The 21,473-nt window shown below is 41.9% G+C and overlaps 1 protein-coding gene across 1 annotated transcript; it reads left to right on the top strand.

The window, feature by feature from the left end:
* The first annotated feature begins 10,004 nt into the window (after window positions 1-10,004).
* Window positions 10,005-19,524, top strand: LOC115812300 (amyloid beta A4 precursor protein-binding family B member 1-interacting protein-like). Its single transcript, XM_030774783.1, has 14 exons — window positions 10,005-10,064; window positions 11,586-11,673; window positions 12,681-12,808; window positions 13,318-13,581; window positions 14,314-14,391; window positions 14,737-14,896; window positions 15,554-15,675; window positions 16,124-16,198; window positions 16,324-16,467; window positions 16,918-17,028; window positions 18,374-18,472; window positions 18,646-18,736; window positions 19,078-19,139; window positions 19,417-19,524. The coding sequence occupies exons 1-14, from the start codon at window positions 10,005-10,007 to the stop codon at window positions 19,522-19,524; spliced, it is 1,590 nt and encodes a 529-aa protein (XP_030630643.1).
* The last annotated feature ends 1,949 nt before the right edge of the window (window positions 19,525-21,473 follow it).

Here is a 21,473-nt window from a genome sequence, read left to right as displayed (position 1 = left end):
TGAAGGGTATTAACTGGTATGGTGGCGAGGCATACCATTGTTGACTGGGACTGCTGTTTTCTTTTGTTTACAGATGACAGCGATGAGAAATCTTTCCTGAACACAAAAATCAATGTGCAGGGTCTTTTTGTTTGTTTGTTTGTTAGTTTGTTTTTTCTTTTTTTTTTTTCTTTTTTCCCCCTAAAGGTCTGGAGATAAAAACTTTGTAATGCTGTGATCATCAATATACACAAATATTTTATACATTATTTTATATATATGATTTATTTAATCATACTGCTGAAGGAAACAAAAAAGGAGAATAATTTTGACATTGTACCACTGAAGCATTTAATGGGCGCCAAATACATCTCTACCAATCTTTTTCTCTGTCCGTATTCACCACTCATCCTCTGATCTGTCACAAGCTGTTTAGATAAGCATAAGAGCCACACACTCACACGCTCAAAACAGATCACGGTCGATTCTTCAGTTTCTTTCTTTTTTCTTTTTTTTTTCCTTCGGTTAGCTCAGAGGTCAGCCCAAAGCAAATTTGTCGTTTCCATCTGCGTTGCATTACCGGCGGCATTACGTTGTCTGAAGGGCTGTGAGCAGAAGTCAAAGGCCGTTTGTTGCGTGAAGTCTGACCCTGTCTACCAGTGCCCATAACTCAGTTTTACATTAGACCTGTAAAATATTCTGTCCTGCCTCTTATGGAATGGCTTTTAATCAACATTACCCTGATTCAGGGAATAACATGTAATATATTACAAATGTTACCAAAAGCCCCACACAATTCTGAGAATGTACCAATGACATACCATATTAAGATTTTTCTCAGTAGGTTTGATGAAGTGTGTCTGCCTGTGAAGCCAACAGAAAAACAAATATGTCCTGGCATACGTTAAGATACCCAAAATGATATCTTTCTTTTATTCTCTAAAGCCTTAAACCTATTGTCAACATAGCTGTCGTATGTTTATTATGTAAAATGTTTATTACCAGTGTGAGGTCTACCTTTCTACTGTATCTTGAAGGAAGTTAGGATCACATTTTTAAGGCATTACAGAACAACCACGGACAAGGATCAACCACATACGGTTTACCACAGACAAACTAACTATCATGTAGTTTAACTTGAGAGAGAGAAGGGAGAGAGGCCAGGATCACTGGTTTTCTTTTAAATTCCATATATAAAATGGCTGTCTTTAGATCTGCAATGCAAACCATCTGGTTTAGGAAACTATGGACACCTGCATTTGATTCCTGCTATGGGTAAAAAACCACTTGGTCTACTACTTCCCATCATTGTTGCCTCAAAACTATGAGGGTGCTTATAACAAACACACACACGCACACACACACGCGCACACACACACACACACACACACACACTTCCGTTCCCTACACAAAAAACAGATGGTTTCCTTTTCATCTGTGGGAAAAATATGATGTTTAGATGTTTCTTGTATTCAGGAGTAACTTCTGTGCATCTGCAAGAAACTTTCCTATTTAAATTGGTGATAGAAAACCAGTTCATTCAAAAATACTGAATTACTATACCCATCCCTTACAATAAGTAAAGACACTTTTTTTTTTACAGTGATCTCCTTTATTGGGTTTGTAAAAATGAAATTTTACACATTCACAAGGGCTCTGAAAATCTTAAGAGTAAGTAGATTTTCTTTGCTAGATATATTATAATTCACAAAACTCTAAATTGTCAAATCACTGTAAAATACGCTTGATTCATGTCAGTGTCAAGTTCCAAAGAAGAAATTATTATGTCTACAATACAAAACAGATGCAAGCAACACGGAAACAAACATCCGTGTATGAATAACCATGTATTAAAGCTTGTTCCAAGCTGTAAGCTGTGATGTGAAGTTGTATTACCATTACTGGCTTTGTTGAAACAAGAGAGACAAGACAACATTTAATGGGCAGATCATCAATGACTGAGTCATTGCAGAGTAAAAACTGAACAGTCCACAAAGCATATATTTGTTTAATAAAAGAAGTACTTTGTTCTACAATAAAAGAGGATAAGAGATTAAAACTATAAGTGGTTTAAGAAAGTAACTGTTGCTCTTTAATATGATTATATTTGTTTCAAAGTATAATGAAAAGTAAATAAATATCTCAAAAACTCAAGCCAGATAGTATTCAAAATTACATTTAATTTTGTTTTGGGTATTTTTTTTCAGCATCACAGATGTATGCGCTCTCTCTCATCAAAGCACTTGTCCAAGACTTCATTAATCCATTTCATTAATCGTGAAGGAAGTTGGGATCATGTTTTTAATGCATTACAGCACACAGCACTCAAAACAACCATGGACAAGAATCAGCCACAGACAAACTATTATGTAGCTTAACTTGCAAGAGAGAAGAGAGAGGGGCCAAGTGGACCATCTTGTCTCATCCTGCCGCTACACACACCACATTAGTAAGAACTACCAGATCTTAAAAACACAGATTTGAAACTGTCCTCATTCAGTTACATTTTAGAAAGACTTATTGTCATTCCTATGACTCGTGCTTAAAATGTCAACTGGTATTTGCAGGGGTTCTGATTTGAATGTTCTCTTTATGTTCCTATGACAACCTGCAGGACACTGGTCATTGAATTCATTTAGCAGCAGCACCAGAGTCTATGCGTGGGGGAAAAAAAATTGAGGAACTGAGGAATGTCATGGACATTCTTAAAAGAATTTAGCATTGACCAATAGTTGTAAACATCAGCAGGACTTGAGGACTTTGATGCTCAGAGCAGCTTGTATACATCTGTGTTGCAATGCCCAATAGCTTTTCTACTACCATCGGCTGTGGTGTCTTACGGAGCCCTCAGTAAAACCATTTCTGTGAAACACATTGCTTTGTTCAGAGCACACAGCTTTTCTATCAGTACAAAATGGTAGATCCTTTCCAGAACAGGTGTTAGCAACAAGAGTGAACTACGCTAAGCATAAGGCCCAGAGGTGTTCCTCACTTGTTGCTTAAGGATCTCAGCTTTGCTGAGCTCAAAAAATGTATTGAGAGTGAAGAGTTTAATTAGGACACTCCTCCACATGGAGGTTATAAAACAATAATTTACTTATTATTTATTTATAGTAATTATCCATACGCTCCATACAAGGAAAACGGTCATCTCGACGCGACACTCAGACACACTAGCTAAGAATAACAAGCCATACGCTAAGCTATAAACATGGCCAACGTACCCACCAAATCTCATGCAGCTACCCAGAGTAGAGAGATGCTGCTGCCACCCTCGTTAGCGATCTGGTTGATGCGCCCCCGCACGCAGTCCACAGTCGCAAACACCATCGTGCCATTCTGCACTGGGAATGACGCCCGTAGTCCCACGCTGACCCACTCACTCCCTTCAGGCATCTGCCCTCCGACCTGATGAGCCACCTGTGTTGGCTGGGTGCCTTCTGTCGCATGCTTTCGGAGAAGAGTGAGTTTGACCAAACTGCAGGAGTGTATGAGTCGCAGGTCAAGGGCCACGTTTGCCATACCAGCCTCCTTGAAGGTGAAGTCCCGGTGAGGTTGTTTGTCATTTGTTCTGCCTAGCTCCACCTGTGGCACTCTGGGCGATGTAGGGACAAACAGCAGGGCTTTGTTCCGCACAGCCCCGGAGGGAAGACCTTTTTTAGACACAGTGGCCGTGAAAGAGGAGGACACGGCAGAGGGAATCCAGACCAGACTCAGCATGCTGATCCTGGAGTCGTCGCCAAAGTATCGTACGTTGCACTGCGCAGGGGCCAGGATCTCGAAGCTAAGCATATCACCAGAGTCAATGGCCACGACAGATGAGAGGGAGATGGAGGTGTCGCGGTAGTGCACACCTGGCTTGAAAGCTCGTGTGAGCTCTGTGCTGCTGCCATTGTGGTTGAGGTAAGCCAGCAGGTAGAAGCCCTCAGAGACGCAGGCCTGACCCATGGAGTACAGGGCCTGCTGAAGAACAAACTTCACTACGCCGCTCTCCGTGAAACGCACCCCACGGTTATCATGGGTCAGGCTGACCATGTAAGGGTCAGAGACGGACAAGGTGCTGAAGGTGAGCCGATAGTTGGTGTGGTAATGTGCTGAGGCAACAGCCTGCGCTGTCATGGCAACAGCCCCTGTGTCGTGGGACAGCCAGAGGAGGTTAAAGGGCGAGACGAGGGAGGTCTGGAGGTGCAGCTGTTCTCTGGAGTGACTGCAGTGGTGGCTGGCGCTCTTCAGGAACAGCGACAGCGTGTGACCTGGTTCCACAGCAGCGGCACCGCTTACACTGCCACTCTGGAGCGCCTTCCCCTCTCGCTGCTCTACACGTATCCCACTCAGGTCCTGGCCCTCGTCCTCGCTGACGTTCAGCCGTAAACAGGCCTGGACGAAACTGCGGCAGCTATGCCTCAAGGCAAGGTTATGGTCGACCCACACCAGGCCATGCTGGTGGAACACCAGTCGGCCCTCTGTGCAGGACAGTAGGGTGCCGTCGCTGTTTCCTTGGATGTCAAGTTGGAGTTTGGGAAACTCATGCCCGTGGGGTAGAACCACATCGCCCGACCAAGTCAGGGACATTCTGGTCTCGCCGGTATCGGAGCAGACGGTGTCGGTCATGGCCGAGCAGGGCGTGGCTACGGGGTGGAAGTCACACTCTGAACAAGCCTGGCACTCCTGCAGTTCCTTGCTATAGAAATAGTCAAGGCCACATGCTCCAGTGGCGGCTTCTCTCTCTGACATACTCTGACATCTGAACCCACCTGAAAAAATGACAGAATCTCCATGAGGCCTCTCTAGACACCTTTAAATTAAAATCTAACGAGTTCAAATTGGAGGTGTGTTGTTCCTATCTTACCCGGGGTGTTGAGGCACTGGTCTTGCTCTCCACATAGGTTTTGTATTTCTAAGCATTCATCTCTGTCCTGGAGGACACATAACAGGTTGTGTTAGGCTATGATATCATGTCTAACATTAAAAATGAATATCACATTACTACACGCTGAGCTATGAGGAACAAAATATGTTTCCAAGCTGATTTACATCTCATGTTCTCATGTATCTCATGTTGAATTATACAAACATGCAGGGGGGGGTGAATCCATACATCATAAAAATCAATGTGCAGCCTCAATATTTGTGTTGAGAAGGAAACAATATCTCATTTTTAACATATACTGATATCCCCTGCAGTGCAGAAAACATACACATGGTCAAGGTCTAAGGAAACAAATGTGAAATTTCAGATGCACTTTTAAAGGATGACCAATTAATACACAAATTTGATTTTACATCTCTCTTAAATGTGGATATAGAGAACACTAAGGCACTAACACTATTACAGCACCTGGCATATCCTGTCTGCCTGAATAGAGCACTGGGACACCATGAAGAAGCCTGGGGGACAAACTGTGCATCTCTCACAGCGCGGCCGCTCCCCTCTAAAGCTGCAGTATTCATCTGCCCTGCAGGAGCCGCAGCCCAGCATGGATGTGCCCATCTCCATGACGCTGGCTTCCATATCCACCTTGTGCACAGCATAGGCCTCCTGGGTATGGGTCCTTGCCTGGGTCCTCAGGGTATCCAGGTGGGCATCCGGGTACCCCTGAGTGCCCTGAAAGGCCACATGCTTGACGCTGTCCAAGAGCAGGCTGTACTGGGCCTTGGCCCGCTCTATCTGCTCAAACATCTGCCTCTGCTGTTCCAGGATCTCACGCTGCTGGGTGAGGAGGGAGGCCTGCTGTTCCGACAGCCGTATCTGGAGCTGATTCACCTCGCTCTGCTGGGCACGTAGCTCCTCCACAAGCTTCTCCTGGCCCTTTGCCAGGCTCAGCTGAAGCACGAGTGCATCCTCAGATGGGACCTCGTTGGAGCCTGGCGAAAGTTGAACAAAAAAAACATGGCTGTAAGGAAGGAATTACAGAGCCAGCGGGACTGTTTTTTGGTACAGAAACTAAAAAAATAATATTTACAGACCATTTCAGCCAACTCATCATCTCATGCCATTTTTGACAGAAATCTTTTGACAGTTTGTGATACTCCTGATAGAGAGTAAAGTAAGTAATTTATTTAAAAATAATTTTGTTTGTTTGTTTGTTTAAAACCTGAACGCATATTCCATGGAAGCCAGGGATTAGACAAGCAGACACTCACTCCCTCTCACTCACTCATTATCTAAGCCGTCTATCCTAATTAGGCTCGCGGGGGTGCTGGAGCCTATCCGAGCATTCACTGGGAGAAACAAGCGGACACAACATTCGAAAATATTCTAATTCAAATATGAGCGAAAAAGTAACTAAAAAGGTAACCTGGTTTGACGTCACATGTGAGTTGAATTCCCAGTGGAGAGCCCCCGCGTTCCGTCGCGAGGTGACCAAAGTCCGAAAAATCGCCCAAGAACTGTGCGGCTCTGTCCTGCATATGAACTAAAGTGGGTCCACTTCTTCCACCATTTGGACAGTCCTCGCCGACGCACGAACTTTGTTTTGGTTTCTGACGAATCCTGAGCGGCAGTTTACATTCAATCCCTTTGCAGACGGTTGTGTCATTTCTTGATGGTCTTTGAGGAACTTGGCAACCTCTCCCCGTGCACTCTGGCTGGAAAACCTCCGCAGTTTTTGTCCTTGGGTTTTCTCTCGGGCCGTCCGTCCTTCTAGGTTGTGGATGAATGATTGTGTAAGGTACCTGAGGATTTCTGGGTGGAGAATTCATGTTAGTATTTTGGTTGTCGTTACTGGTCGGCAACGAGGTGTCCGGCGATGAGCGCGCGAGGTGGCGAGGCGCAGTCTCCACATTTCCAAAGCAGTGCGCCCCGGAGCATGGTTTTACTCTCTGTGCAGTCGAGCAATAGGTTCCTCTGCAAATCTCGCTAGTGCTTTTAGAGTTTTCTATGAAAAGTATCGAACAAAATATTAAAAATGACACGGTACCTGCCATCCTAAAATACACTGAGAAAAATATTGCAAGCGAAGAAAATGTTAAATCGGAAACGTATCCCTACCACAAGCTAATTTTGAACACTCAGTAGCGCTGTTTTAATGCTGTACTTGGGTTTGTAATTGCATGGTCCAAGACATCAAATTCTAGCCGTCACCTGATTTGAACATTCTATATTATTTATCAGAAATCTTTATATGCCCTTTTAAGCATTCCCAAGTATTTTTAGGACTGAACTAAAACGGCGTTATATCTTGCTCTGTCTACAGTGAGCTGTTCCAGATCTACCGGATCCCCTCTGGGAAAACGTCTATATGTGGCATTCCAAGCACTTAATTGGCAACAGGTTTTCACCGTGCCTCAGTTAACCCATGGTTTCTCCGTAGCTTCACCCATAGCATCACTGAAATGTCAGGTTTTTCTGTTAGATAACAATTTAGACCCATATTATGAGTGGGGGAAAATCCAAGTCGTCCAAAGATGATTCCCATCTTTATAACAACCACTTCAGATTGTTCAATCAGTGAAAAATAAATAAAACATCTAATTAAGTTTTACCTGTCCTCTACCACGCATTCTACCACGGATGAACGGTATAACAACTTCTCAAAGCATTTATTGCCTTAGTGTACGCACTAACACTGTACGGTGCGTGCCATAACTGGCCAGGGGAGGGCGCTCCAAACCCATTGCCCGTGGTTGAGATCTACCAGTCGCGCATCTGGAATTTTATGTCTTAACTCATTACAGCGTAAATTACGCCTTTTAAAAAATATCAACTTTGATCTGATCACCAAATTAAACCACAGCGCATTCAGAAGTGTGTTAAATCCCAATTCCGATGTGTCGTAAAATTTAAAGAAAAAATTCGTGCATTCTTTAATATACGTTTTATTGCCCCTTTTTTTTGCTATGAATCTCCGTGACATGTGGCTTTTGTTAACAAGTTTTGTTTGGAGTGTTTCCTTAGACCTCATTTTCTCGCAAATGACAAATGTAGATATCTTTGTGAGGGCATGTGTAATTCTTAATCAACCCGAAATGTACTTCATCCCACTAGGAAATGTTATTACCCTTTTGACTGTAACTGAATGTGGCCTTTCCCCTGAAAAAGAAAGAAAGAAAGAAAGAAAAGTTAGATGAAATGTGTGCATAGTTTGGAGTTTCTTTTAGCTACGCAAAGCAGAGGAACTTGTTAAAACCTGAACCAAGTGTTTGGTGAGGAGAACCAGTCATGACTTATGTCTAACAGGGGAAGTTGAGCATGTGTCAAGCCACAATGTGAAGTCTCAAACAACCATCTCACTCACAAGCAACATGCCCATGTAGAAAAAGCCCATTCAAATTGTCTGTTGCTGACAAAACAACGAAACACTGTTAAACAAGGTAAGCCCACTGTTATTTTTAATGATACTTCAATGACATTTTCTCTGATTTGCCACAGGTGGGCTGTCAGATTTCATTGATAGTGCCAGTGTTGGCTATTCCAGAATCAACTTAGACATGGCTGTCTTTGACTTTATTTATTTACATTATTTAAATGTAAAAGATTAGAGCGGGTATTAAGACAGAAAGAAGAAATGCAAGTATAAATTGAAGGATGCCACATGAGAGAACCAATCTATGCAAATATCAGCAAAGGACTGACATGTTGCCTTGAGTAAACGGCTAATGCTTTTATATTCAAGGCAAGTTTAAGACTCATGTGTGTTGGCTTAATTGAGCCCACACACTGTTGAGCGCAACAGATGAATTGACCACAAGAATCAGTTCAAGCGCATAACTCCAAATTTCATACTAAATCATATGTGACACAAACTTATGTCTGCCTCATTGTCTCTGTCAGCTTACAGATCGATTACCTTTATTAATGTTCAAGTTTACAGTCGTTGTCACTGTTGCACATAGACAGACAATCAAATTTTAGTCAGATGCTATGAGTTTTGAGATACATGCAACGTAAAATCACAAACATTCCTTTCTTGAACTGATTAAACATTCATCTCAAGTCTCATAGACCTAGTAAAATGCTCCAAATACATATACAATCTATTGCCATATAATATACAGAAAGGCTTTAGCATTAGAAAAAGCATGCTGACTCAGAGGTTTTCATGCTCAAACAATCAGTTCCATTCAGGTGACATTTTTGGTCAGTATCACTTCTGTGTCCAGCAATGATTTTAGTCTCTTTTTTTTCCCAATGGTGCATACAGAGTGTGGTTCTGTTTGAGACCTCACTGGGAGATTGTAGCTGTATATAGCAGCACAGATTTAGATATTTAGATGTCTCTCTTTTTTTTTAATTTAAACTGGTAACATTTTCAAAGAATTGAACAGTGGCCAAAAATGGGGGGGGGGGGGGGGGGGGGGGGGTGAATAAGTGCAATGTTTGGGTGGTTGAGTTTGATAAACCATGGTGAATGCTCACGCAGCAACACATGGTTCTTTGGGGCTAAAGAATGTCTCAGTGCAGGACCCATTTTCCTCACACAAGAAGACAAAGAGATGTTGTCAAACTGCTGGCAACAAAGAAGAAACCAGACCACTCTGTTTACATCCACAGTTTTCACTTTCATATGGAAACAATAGTTTCAGTCCAGCCCCCCCTCCTCCTACTCCTGCAGCCATAAGCCTCATCAAAATCTAATGCTTGACTGTTTCACTGTTCTGCATTTGAAACAACACAGACTGGGTTTCACCTAGACCTGCTCAAGAGAAGAACGTCACGAAGAAAGAGAAGAGTGGCAGCAACAATGGTTTTAGATTCAGATTCATTCTATGATTTTGTCCATTTCCAAACCTCGCTTCCAATCATTTGTATGAATTACTGGAGTATGATTTGGTCCCTTGGGACACTTTTGATCAAAGATGGTATTTTGTGGTACTTTGCCTTTTGCTGAGTGAATGTCTTCATCATCAATGAGCCACATTGATTTTGTCATACTATAGAGTCAGCAGGGTTGTTGTGGTTGGTGTTTCTGGGTCGGCTGAAGTTTTTAAATAATCTAGCCCACATACTTTACATGTTTCGTCCAAACAGTTAATTTTTAAACAAACACACTCACCCCTGACATCTGTGTTGTTTTGTGTTGCAGATGGACGACATTGACTCCATGTTCAGTGACCTGATGGATGAAATCGACCTTCTCGCTCAGGTGACGTCCACATTTGACTTCTGCATTATTTTAAAATAGCATTTGTGTGGGGGTTTTTTCCTTATTTGAAAAAAAGCTTAAGCGAAGGGCCGAAATTGCATTTTACTCTGTTACAGTGTCATGACGGTTTATCTGAAGTGTTTTTAGGACAGCTTCATTTTTATTCTAACAGCACAACAACAGCAAAAACAGTGGATTGAGTGTGAGTCTAAAAAAGTCTCTAAAATCAAGTTTCCCTTAAACTGAATTTTAACTAAGCCTGTTCTACAGGAAGTTAAAATAGCCATTGGCTTGATATGGGTCTGCGTATGCGTATGTCTTGGCTACATCTTTTAATCTAAGAAGGGAACACCTAGAGACTATTGTAGTCAGTGGGCAATTAGTAGGGGGGATGAGGGGGGGGTGTCATTGTTAGCAAAATGACCAAAATGCATCCCCCTTATTAACCTGCCGTCCCCCTATATACTCTATAGAGTAGTGTCAGTGACCATTGGGCCATCCCCCTGTTAAAAAATAACAAGTCACCTACTGATTGTAGTCCAAGCTTTGAAAACTACACTTGAATCCTATTTCATGCAAGCGACTCCTGATCCGTCTCTCACACCAGACAGCATGAGATTACAACCTTCGTTTGCAGCTGGTCTCCATCCGTGGCTCTGCGCCGTTAGCAGCTCTGCAGAATTACAGCTCCTATCCTTCTCATTAACCTAACTGGGTCCAGAATCTACTGCAGAGCTGTTTGTTTCCCAAATCCGAGCTGTGTAATCAGTCATTTACATGGCCGCGTTACTTACATTAAGCATTCGTCTCATTTTACCGTGTGAGGGGAAGGAGACGTAATGTAAGGACATTGCACCACACACTTCCACAGTGAACACAAGAGGCCCTCAGACTGTGATCCAACCAGCTACAGAGAGGCCTGTCAGGGTTTTAGAACAGGCCAAGTTTAGGTACACATCCCTTGGGAGGGTTTTAGCCTGGAGGCATATGGTGCTTTTCCCAGTCAAACCAGCTTGACTGTCATGTTTAAAAGTTCAAACTGCCTTTTCCCTGCTTAACCCAACTATGTCAGTGTTGAATTGTCCTATATCTCCCATGTATGAGATGAGGGAGAATTCATATTTGGTTAAAAAAAAGTTTTCAAATATATATCAGATTAAAAATGTTCAGAGGTAGGTGTTTTGTCTCCTGCAGACTGACTGCCTTTGTCTGAGTGGAGAGATTTCATCAAATGAAGGTTGTTATCTTGTGGTTCACAATTACTCTATTTTCCATAAATCACTTGTTCTCCACCCAGTCCACAGGGGCCCCAGTCTATTGCTGTGTTTCTTCAGCATCAGCAACAGCTGACCAATGACTCACATCATTAACCAATAACAGAGCCCTTATCTGGTCTTTGGAACCACAAAGGCCTTCATCTGGGAACTATTGTGACAGATGCTTTCATGATCTTATTTGGTTTCTGTAACTGTGTCATGTCTGTACTGATGATTATTTGACAGTAACTGTTTGACTCCACAGACGATTGAGGTAGAGAAGGCCCCATCTGAATCGTCTTCCAACTCGAACGAGGAGCTACACCTTTCCATTGGCTTCAGAGATTTAAATGGTAAGAGTCAAGCAGTGGAACTCTGCATGCTATGGGTTCATCTGTGCCTTATGAAGTCAATCACTCACTCATTTTCAAAACCATTTATCCTAATTAGGGTTGCAGGGGGTGCCTATCCCAGCGCTCATAGGGCGAAAGGTGGGGAAACACCCTGGACAGGTCGCCAGTCCATCGCAGGGCAGACACACAGACAAACACACACATTCATACCTAGGTGAATTGGAGACAATTTAGTGTCTCCACGTGTTTAGACTGTGGGAGGAAAGCAGAGCTCCCAGAGGAAACCCACACAAACACAGGGAGAACATACAAACTCCACACAGAAAGGAATCGAACTGTGAGGCGACAGCGCTACCCACTGCGCCACCGTGCAGCCCCCTTATGAAGTCATGTTGCCTTTTGTTTTACATTTTAAACTGTGATAAATCTCAAAAACGCATAAGTCCTTTGATCAGTGTCTCAGTAATCCTATGGTGATATTTCCTGTGGCTAAATGAGGAATATGCTCCTGCGGCCTCTATAGAAATTGTTCACAGGGTCCATAAAGGAACTCAGTGTGTATCCGATCTTGGTCTCTATAGCTATGTTATCATTACCAGAGGTCGTTTGACTGAGTTGAAAGTCAGAAACAGCAATGTGTTAAGCTTACTCTGTAACTTAATCTTCTGTAGTTAACCACGAGAAAATTTAGCTTGTAATGATTGCCATCTGTGGTTGGCATCCTATAAGATTTTGCTTCAGTTTTAGCCATAACACTGTGTAGTCTAATGTTTCGGAGCCGCTAAGGACTATGATCTGCTGAATCCGGTGAGCTTAGATGAGACTGGAGCCAATACTTGTTGCACTGTAGCTTTTAACAAGTCTGGGAAGCTGCCTAGACATCTGAGTGTAGCAGCGATCTAAAGCTTATCTAAAATAAGTTTTATAAGTTAAATCATTTCTCTCTCTCTACCCCTGTGACAGAGTTTCTGTTAAATCATCTCTCTCTCTCTGTCCCTGTGTCACAGAGTCTCTGCAGGAGCTGGAGGAAAGCGACCTGGACGCTCTGATGGCTGATCTGGTGTCAGATCTTGCGCAGGCAGAGAAGACGCTGAATGAAGGGACCTGCATACAGTCATCCTCTGTCTGTAACACGGTGAGCATTATACGCGCTGAGGAGCACACGGCTTGGCTGGGAATACATCTGTCTGTCCACCCCAGGGTACTGATGTCTGACTCATGTCTGATGAAATTCAAGCTTTAATGTTTATAGAGACAGTTTGTGAGTTTGAAACAGGAAGTAACCTTGAGACTTTATTGAGTAAACCACGTGGGTGGCATAAAATTGGCAATGCAATATTCTCTTGATTCTTGAGTTATCAGCTACTATGATTCAACATATGATTATTTTTTCAAGGGTTGGCTGGAGAGTGTAACTGTTATTCTTTTTAGGAATCATAGCTATGTGTGGATGTAGCTAATTCATCCAATTCAGACTCTTCTTTCCATCTTTTGCCAGCACCTTCTGGCTTTTGAGCATTATTCCTGTCATCAGTAGTAGGCAATGGTTATATTATATGCTATCAGTATTCTCGAAGACATATGGCTATACTCTAGTGGCCGCAGTAAAAATTGTATATTGCTTTGTACTTCTGGTATCTGCAGGCCGAAGCCCAGACCACAGACAGCAGGTCTCCAGTAGACCCCTTTCCCAGTCCCAGTTTTCCTCCACCTGCCCCAGGCTTCTCCAGTCTTCAACCATCAGCTCTGAATCCATCCAATGTACCTCCACCAGCATCAAATCTCCCTAGTTTTTCTTCACCTTCTCCAGCCAATGTCCCCGCACCAGTACCGGCCTCATCCAGTTTCCCTGCACCATCTTCACTCTCAGCCGAGACCCTCTCAGAGACAACCACACATCTTGCCGAGGTAGGGCTAGAGGGCATTTTGACATCACAAACCGTTAATAACAGGTTTATTTATAAACCAAGAGCAAAGAATGTGTTAGAGCTGATAGAAAAACCACTTTCCTGTGAAAACGTCACACAGAGGCAAGAAAGGCAGGAAACTGGTTGATGTCAGTTCAATGCTCAGTTCAAAATGACGTTTGATCATTTGAACAGATGATGCAATCATTGACGAAAAACAACACTGCATTGGTTACAGGTCCCTTGTGATTTGTGACATGTGCAGAGCCTTTAATGAAGGAGCATTTGTGTTTTGGCATCATGGAAACCGTGAAGATCTTGTTGTTGAGTCTTCTACTGAATATTCAGCTGTAGATAAAATGTCAAATAGCACAGACATCCTTGATCTTTCACTCGTGCCCTCTAGAACCCCAACACATTTGTTTCCTGTTAGGAAGTGGCTTCAGAGCTGTGATGCTTTTCAAGACCCACTGGTTCATGCAGTGGGCTTTTAGACAGTCATTAAAAACAACAACGACAAAAAAAAAAAATGAAGAAAAAAACAGTTATACATACATACTGTATGTCTAATGTAACAGCAGTAACACAGTACTGACACAGTACAACCATCATTGCTGTATATCTGTCCTTCTTTTCATTCCTTAATTTTGTTATTTTCTTTTTTTACAAATCAAAATAATGATATCTTGATATGTTCTTGGTTCATCCCACGATCACTTCTTGATTTTGTCAGGTAGAAGCAGAAGCACAGACCAAAGAAGAAAAAGTCAAACTTGCTCTAGAAAAGTTGAAAATGGCCAGAGTAAAGAAGGTAAACCCAATCATTTCTGTTGTTCACAAAGAGGACTGAAATGAGGATGTAGGTCACTGTATCCTAGTGACAGTGACTGTACAGATATCTCACATCTCTCTCTCCTAATGATGTCCTCGCATTTTTCTCTCTGTCTGTATTTGGTCATCAGTGTATTTGGGGTTACCAGGGTTTTTGTCGGTGGAAACACCAAACTGAAAACCACTCTAATGCTGACTCACTCATTCTCACGAAGCCGCACAGTGGAACATTGTCATTTCAGACATGCTTAAAAACAGAACGTTGGAAGGTTGACGTGGTAACAGTTACTCTTTCTTTGTTGTATGTGTGGCACGTCTCACCCAGCTGGTGGTAAAGGTTCTGATGAGCGATGGCAGCTCTAAGACACTGATGGTGGATGAGAAACAGACGGTGAGAGACGTGCTGGATTGCCTGTTTGAGAAGACACACTGCGACTGTAATGTAGACTGGAGTCTGTGCGAGAGAAACCCCATCCTGCATATTGGTAATACACACAGGGCATGTTCTCCAGTTCATCACCCAGTATGCAAGTTTGTAAGGGGGGAACACTGCTGCCAGCTGCCTTCTCAAACAAGAACTTATTGATTTGGCTGCATTTTAATTATGATTTGAGTTTTTTTTTTTCAAAATGCATTTAGTCCAGGGTGAATCTTAATCATTGCTTCAGGAAACAAGATCTTCGAGTCTTAGGTATCAGTGCAAAATTCTCCCCCAGTTTTACAAGCCTGCATCCATAAAACAACCTTTTATGAAGTCACACACTGTGCATCCCATCAGTAACACACCAGATCTGTGATTGAAGACTGAGGCACAGTCAGGGCCTGTAATCTGTGGACCAGTAACAGCATTTGGACAATGGAAGCAAACTACTAACTGCAGCATTCTGGGTTCCAACCCCAAAGTTTCACAGTTTGCTGCTGATATGTCCCTTTGCAAGGCACTTAGACCTATAGAGTTTAATAATAACAAGTTGTTCTGGATAGGACTGTGAGCTAAATGAACAATCTAGTCATATAATAGAGCCATTTACATTTCTGAAATTTTATTATGAATTACATCAATAGAAAACACAGGGTCTATATTAGTCTTATTTATATGTCGAATGTTATGAGTGTGTAACACAGATTCCACCTCTCGGCAGAAAGAGGATTCGAAGATCATGAACATTTAGTGAACCATTTGTCAGCCTGGACCAGAAACAGTGAGAATCAGGTTCTCTTCCTTCAGAGACCAGACAAATACTCCATCTTCAAGGATCCACAGGTAATACAAAACTCAAACAGAAAGGAAACAGGGGTTAGTGTTTGTTTCATATAGTCTTTACTGGTCCAACTCACTGGCCAGGGAGAGATAAGACAGTTTAGGCGGTTGGGTTGAGAGATAAAATACTGACTGACTGCGATTATAAGGCAGCACCGAATGTAATAAAGAAATCCCTCCAAAAAAAAAGGCAGGCTAGCTATTTTTCTGAAATATTTAAGTGTTGAAGATTTCCTGTGTTATCTCCTCTGGAATAAGAAAATATTCTGATGCAAAGTTAAACCTGACCTCATGAATGTTCCTCGGCAAGAATTGCTCGGAAGAAAAACCCAGTATTTACTGATGTCTAATTCACGCCTGTAGTACATCCACATGTGTAATGTCTAATTCACGCCTGTGGCACATCCACATGTGTAATGTGACACGGTATGTCCATTCTTCTCCAATACAGATTTACTACCTTTGGAAGAAGAACAGAGACAACCTAAAGGATGCAACACAAAAGGATAAAGAATTACTTTTAAAGGTAAGAATTTTAAAGAACTAAAATAAAAAATATTCCCATGTTCAGAATTATAAGAGAATGCTACAGCAGGGCAGATTAAATGTTCTTTTTTTGTTTTGTTTTGTTTTGTTTTCTGATTTTCTTAGGACTGTTTTGAAGGACAGACTGTCATTGTCCCAGACCTGGAGGGTGCCCTGTTTTTGAAAGAGAATGGGAAGAAGATTTGGAGACGCCGCTACTTCCTCCTCAGGGCCTCTGGAATATATTATGTGCCAAAAGGAAAGACTAAGGTCAGGAGGGCGGGTCAACATGTCAAGACTTGCGTCCAAAATCTTTTACATATATCTGCACAGTGTTCTATTCAGAACACATGAGAAACCGAAAATCTTTATTGTCTCTGCTATAGGAAGCTTCCAGCTTAGTCTAGGATTAGGCCAAATCCTAGACCAATAACCTGTCTGTAATGGATACCGTTTCCCTCTGGAGTAAATAAAAAGTATAAAAACTGAATTGTGGTACATAATCCAGGATGACTGAAACATTCTGAGGGTAGTGTAAATGGGCATCATTTTCTCAAGAACATAAACTGCAAATAACCTATGTTATATCTTAATGTGTGTTGTTTTCCCAGCCAAGCAGCTGATCCTGTAACCCCCACTTACACGTGTAAGTGCTCATGTATCGTGTATCTACACGCATGTGATTCACCTGTATTGTCCGTCTCTTCTCTACTTCGCCAGACCTCCCCCGACTTGGTGTGTTTTGTTCAGTTTGACAATGTGAACGTGCACTACGCCACAGACTATAAGAACAAATACAAGGCACCCACAGACTTCTGTTTCGTTCTCAAGGTGAGTCATCGCGGGAGATTGGTACGAGACAGGGAGGGAACAAACGCAAGGACTTACCACGGGCCATTTATCTCAGCAGCACTGATCCATATGACTTAGGCAATACTCCTATGGGTCAGAAAAAGCAATAAGAAGCACTGAGAACTCAGTGGATCCATATTTGATCTCTGCTCATAGACACCTTACATTAAACATCACCACTGACTGAAGAAGGCTGCATTTCTCTACTGAATTCACAAGTTCACAAAAAGGAAGTAACATGTAAAGCCAAAAAAGGTAGATGCTTGATCTGTTTGTTTAGTGCAGAGATAAAAGATTGACTAATGGATAGATAAATGAGAGAGAGAAAAAATCACATTGAGAAAGAGAAATAGAGAGAGAGAGAGAGAGAGAGAGAGAAGGAGAACAGAGTTTTTGTGTTTAACAGTGTGTCTGTTTGTGTCCACCTCAGGGTGTAATTTTGGCACTGTATATGAGAGAGAGAGAGAGAGAGCGGCATCACTTCTCAGACAGTGGTTTTTATTTACAGCATTTCGACTGTAGTTCTACACAGTAACGCAGAGCTGTTTCCATGACTACACAAGTGAGAATCACTTAAAATGCAATTAACCTCAAATTTTAGGAAGTCGGCTCATAGAGAAACAGTTCTCATGACTGGTAGAAAAATAGTCATGTATAAATTTTGTTGTCATAGCAACTATACATCACGTAGATGCTATAACAATTTTCATATTGTGCAACAACAAATTAATCAACAGTCGGCGCTTGTTTTGTAAACAGAAAAGAAGAAGAAGTAGAGGAAGAATTCTGCTTTTTAACTCATTACAGTTTTGACACGTTTGACACAAACGTTACTAGAGCACCATAATATGATTACAGAGCGCCACCTTCTGGCGCTCTACCCAAAAGCACCAATTACGTCTCTCAGTCAGCTCACAGTCCCACTGTGTCAACGTTCATGCAACGTTTACCAGGAGCTAATAGCCATGCATCTCTTTACTCATTTTGTTTATGAGGAGTTAACAAGGCTTTAGTAACATAATGGACATTTTTGTCATATTTGTCTGGACCGAACAAAAATGACTTTTAAGAAATGGTTCTGGAACAGTGGCTGGTCTTTATGTCAGATGAGGTTTATGGAGGCACAGAGCTGGTGCCATCCGCAGCCATTTCCATCTTGCCCTCATATCTGGTGTTCCTTCACGTTTTTTTGTTTGTACCGCTCACTACACATCAGTAATTGGTTGAACGGTGTGTTCTTTAAAGACCTTTAGTTGGCCCTGCTCCAGTTCAATGATAAACCCTTTTGACCTCTGACCTTTGACCTCTGCCCTTTCCACACAAGCACCCTCAGATTCAGAGAGAGTCAGACTACATCCGCTTTCTGTGCTGTGATGATGAACATACTCTCTTCCTGTGGTTGTCAGCCATCAGAGTGGCAAAGGTGAGCACTGCTGAGAACTACACTGCTCCTCCGTCCAAAAAAATAGGTATCAATACAACTGTTCTTCAGCTGGGAGGACTACTTGTAGTCTAGAACTTTGATGATGTGTATGTGTGTGTGGAGACCATTAATATGCATATGTGTGTGTATGTACATGTTTTGGTCCTTCTCAGTATGGACTGCAGCTGTACACAAACTACCAGGCAGCAGTGAGGAGGGCAATCCAAACTTCACTTGGGAACAGCTTCTCTGCAGCAGGTACAGGTGAGTGTGTAAACATGCACACATTAACACACACTTGCATGTGCACACACACACACACACACACACACACATACAGACACACACACACACACACATGCACATGCACATACACTCACACACACATACACCCTCCACAGCATATACAGGTGAATGTCTACAGACGCACACAAACCCACACACTCACACACATAGACACACACAAAAACTTTCTCTAGTCTCAACTAGACTCAAACAATCATCCACTCAAACATGCCCTTTAGAATACTCATACCCTCTTAATGTTTGAAATCCCCACATCTCGTTTAAATATAAATAAACCACATGTGTCTCCCTTTGCACAGCGACAGGGGTGACATCTAACGGACACACTGAACTTATTTCCCCAGGCTCCTCACTGCCCCAGGTATGAACAGAGCCACCACCACAGGGAAGAGCAGGTTCAGTCTGGATTTGACCAGATTGGACGTGTGTTAGGGGGCTAGCTGTTTTCAGATTTCCTGCTCTGTACACAGCAGGCAGGCACGGGCCATACACTTCACGTTCATTACAAGCTCAGAGCCAATTAGTATTGGAAATGGGAACTTTAAGAATCAGTAAAGACACATCAGATGCTGTTGTAGTGAAACAAAGCCATATCAATCTGAGACTCTTATCCATCAGTGTTATGGGGTTTTTTACAGCAGAATTCAGATAATTCGAATGACCTGACAGAAAATGGCTTCAATGAACCTCCGCCAGATTTCGTGCCCCCGTCACCTCCACGACGGCGTTTGGGGCCCCTCAACTGAAAGTCAGTCTGTTCCACTCATCTCAGCTCCGATCTTCATGTCAACAGAGTGAAAACATGACTAAACTGTGAAAAAATTAGGCTTCACTCTCGACACAGTAGAAGCAAAATGTATTTATTATATGCTTTTTGAAACCTGGCCTTTATGCTAATAGTTCAAGTGTTTTGTCCGGCAGGAATGGAACATAGGCTGAGAGGTGATTCTTAATATGGTCCTGATGAGCTGTTACTGGAATGAAATACCAGTATAAACATGACTCACAGTGGCCTGGTTTGTCTTAGTCATGTATGTATGATTAGCTTAACAGATGTAGAGTCTGAAGTGACAAAAGCCACAAGAGAGTGGGAAACTGAATGCAAGTTCATAGGTGTGATCATTTTCTGGTGAACCAAACAGCAGTATTTGGATTTTCCATAAAGATACAGAATAGAGGAAAACCCAAGGGGGGGTGAGGTTAGGGGGAAGGCGTGAATCAAAGGAAGCCTAGCAATAAACCCCAGTCAAATATATGTTGTTTTAAGATGAAGCTTTTTAAGGTTACACGTCTTCATATTTTTGTTGTTCTAAAAGGATTTGTAAATTTACTTTAAACTTTGCACTTCGCTCAGTAAAATGCACATTTGGTTTTAAAACAGTCCGTTCAGTTCTCTTTTAGTTCTTTTTCTTTCTGTTTTATAATTTGTTTTGGTAAATAATATTAATGTGTCCGTTTTAATTTGTTCAACTCTTTGTTATGGTATAGCCCACTGTTCTTCTCTTGTCTTGATAACTTGACTTCAGTTCTTTTGTGTTTGGTGTGCTGTGGTATCAGTGAGGATGAAAGGAAAAAATGCTATTAGATTACTGCTTTATGTCTTATGATACAGAGAATGCGCTCACAGTTGTTAAAGACTGCTGTTTGCATACACTTTATTGTCTGCAATGTAATGTAAGGTTGGTATTTCTACAATGTATAACTGATTGTTAATAAGCGAATCTTATTAACAAAATGCATCTGACCTGAGATCTTGTTAAAAATCTTGTTAAATTTACATTGACCCACATAGCTAAAGTAGGGGCAATGTTAGTCTTTCTAAATTATTAGTCTCATGCCCTTTGCTGGTTTGACTAATCTGCTCTATATTAATACAGAAGTGAATTCACCTGTGCATATTAGCCCAGGCCATCCATGTTTCACTGCCTTAAAATGATCTGTCTATCTATCTATCTATCTATCTATCTATCTATCTATCTATCTTTGCATTTAGAGACAGAACTCAGTAGATTGCTCTGCTAGTCTGTAGTTAGTAGTTAGTCTGTTTTTCATCCTCTCTGGTTTTCTTAAGTCTTGGAGGGAATGGCACATAAAAATTGTTCAAAAACGTACGATAAAAGGCACCTGTTGCACAATGACATGTAGGAGAGCATTTTATTATAAAAAAAAAAAAGACTGTACATAAACTGAGAAAACAGATTATATATATATACAAAATAAATGGAGATGAGAGAAAACCCCAAATCCTTCGCAGAAGAGCTTTTTAAAATCAATCACTGATCACATTTCATAACAGAATACAGGGCCTTAAAACATTTTCTGGCCATTACTCACACAGTGCGAGCTGCAGTCATACGGCCTATATGTTAAACTAGCTTACAACAAATTCATAAAACCAGGACTGGCCAGGACTGGCATATAACTGGTACATCATCAACAGAGCTCAGACGTGTTGTTCAGTCATCGCGTCCGACCCAGGGGTAGCATAACCTATTTCAGTTTCACAAGAATTTACAATGACGTCAGCATATACGATAGCACTATAAATGATGATCTGACCGTTTCATAACGACAATTCTTCATTATTTTTTTTCTGAAGGGAATAAACAGCTGAGTGTGTTGTACGTTAAAAATGTCTAGAGTGAAAGAAACATGGCTTGGAGCCACTACCGTTCTGTTTTGTTCAAGAGTTCGA

Source organism: Chanos chanos, chromosome 5 (genome assembly GCF_902362185.1).
Source record: "Chanos chanos chromosome 5, fChaCha1.1, whole genome shotgun sequence".
NCBI classification, from domain to species: domain Eukaryota; kingdom Metazoa; phylum Chordata; class Actinopteri; order Gonorynchiformes; family Chanidae; genus Chanos; species Chanos chanos.
This window is presented reverse-complemented; position numbering and strand designations above follow the sequence as displayed.

What these genes read in the sequence shown, in the direction of transcription:
- LOC115812300 (XM_030774783.1), top strand. Translation starts at nt 10,005, where the DNA reads ATGGACGACATTGACTCCATGTTCAGTGACCTGATGGATGAAATCGAC. An exon ending in CAACCACACATCTTGCCGAG is followed by an intron (nt 13,582 to 14,313) that starts GTAGGGCTAGAG and finishes TGATTTTGTCAG; the next exon opens with GTAGAAGCAGAAGCACAGAC. An exon ending in CAGCCATCAGAGTGGCAAAG is followed by an intron (nt 18,473 to 18,645) that starts GTGAGCACTGCT and finishes GGTCCTTCTCAG; the next exon opens with TATGGACTGCAGCTGTACAC.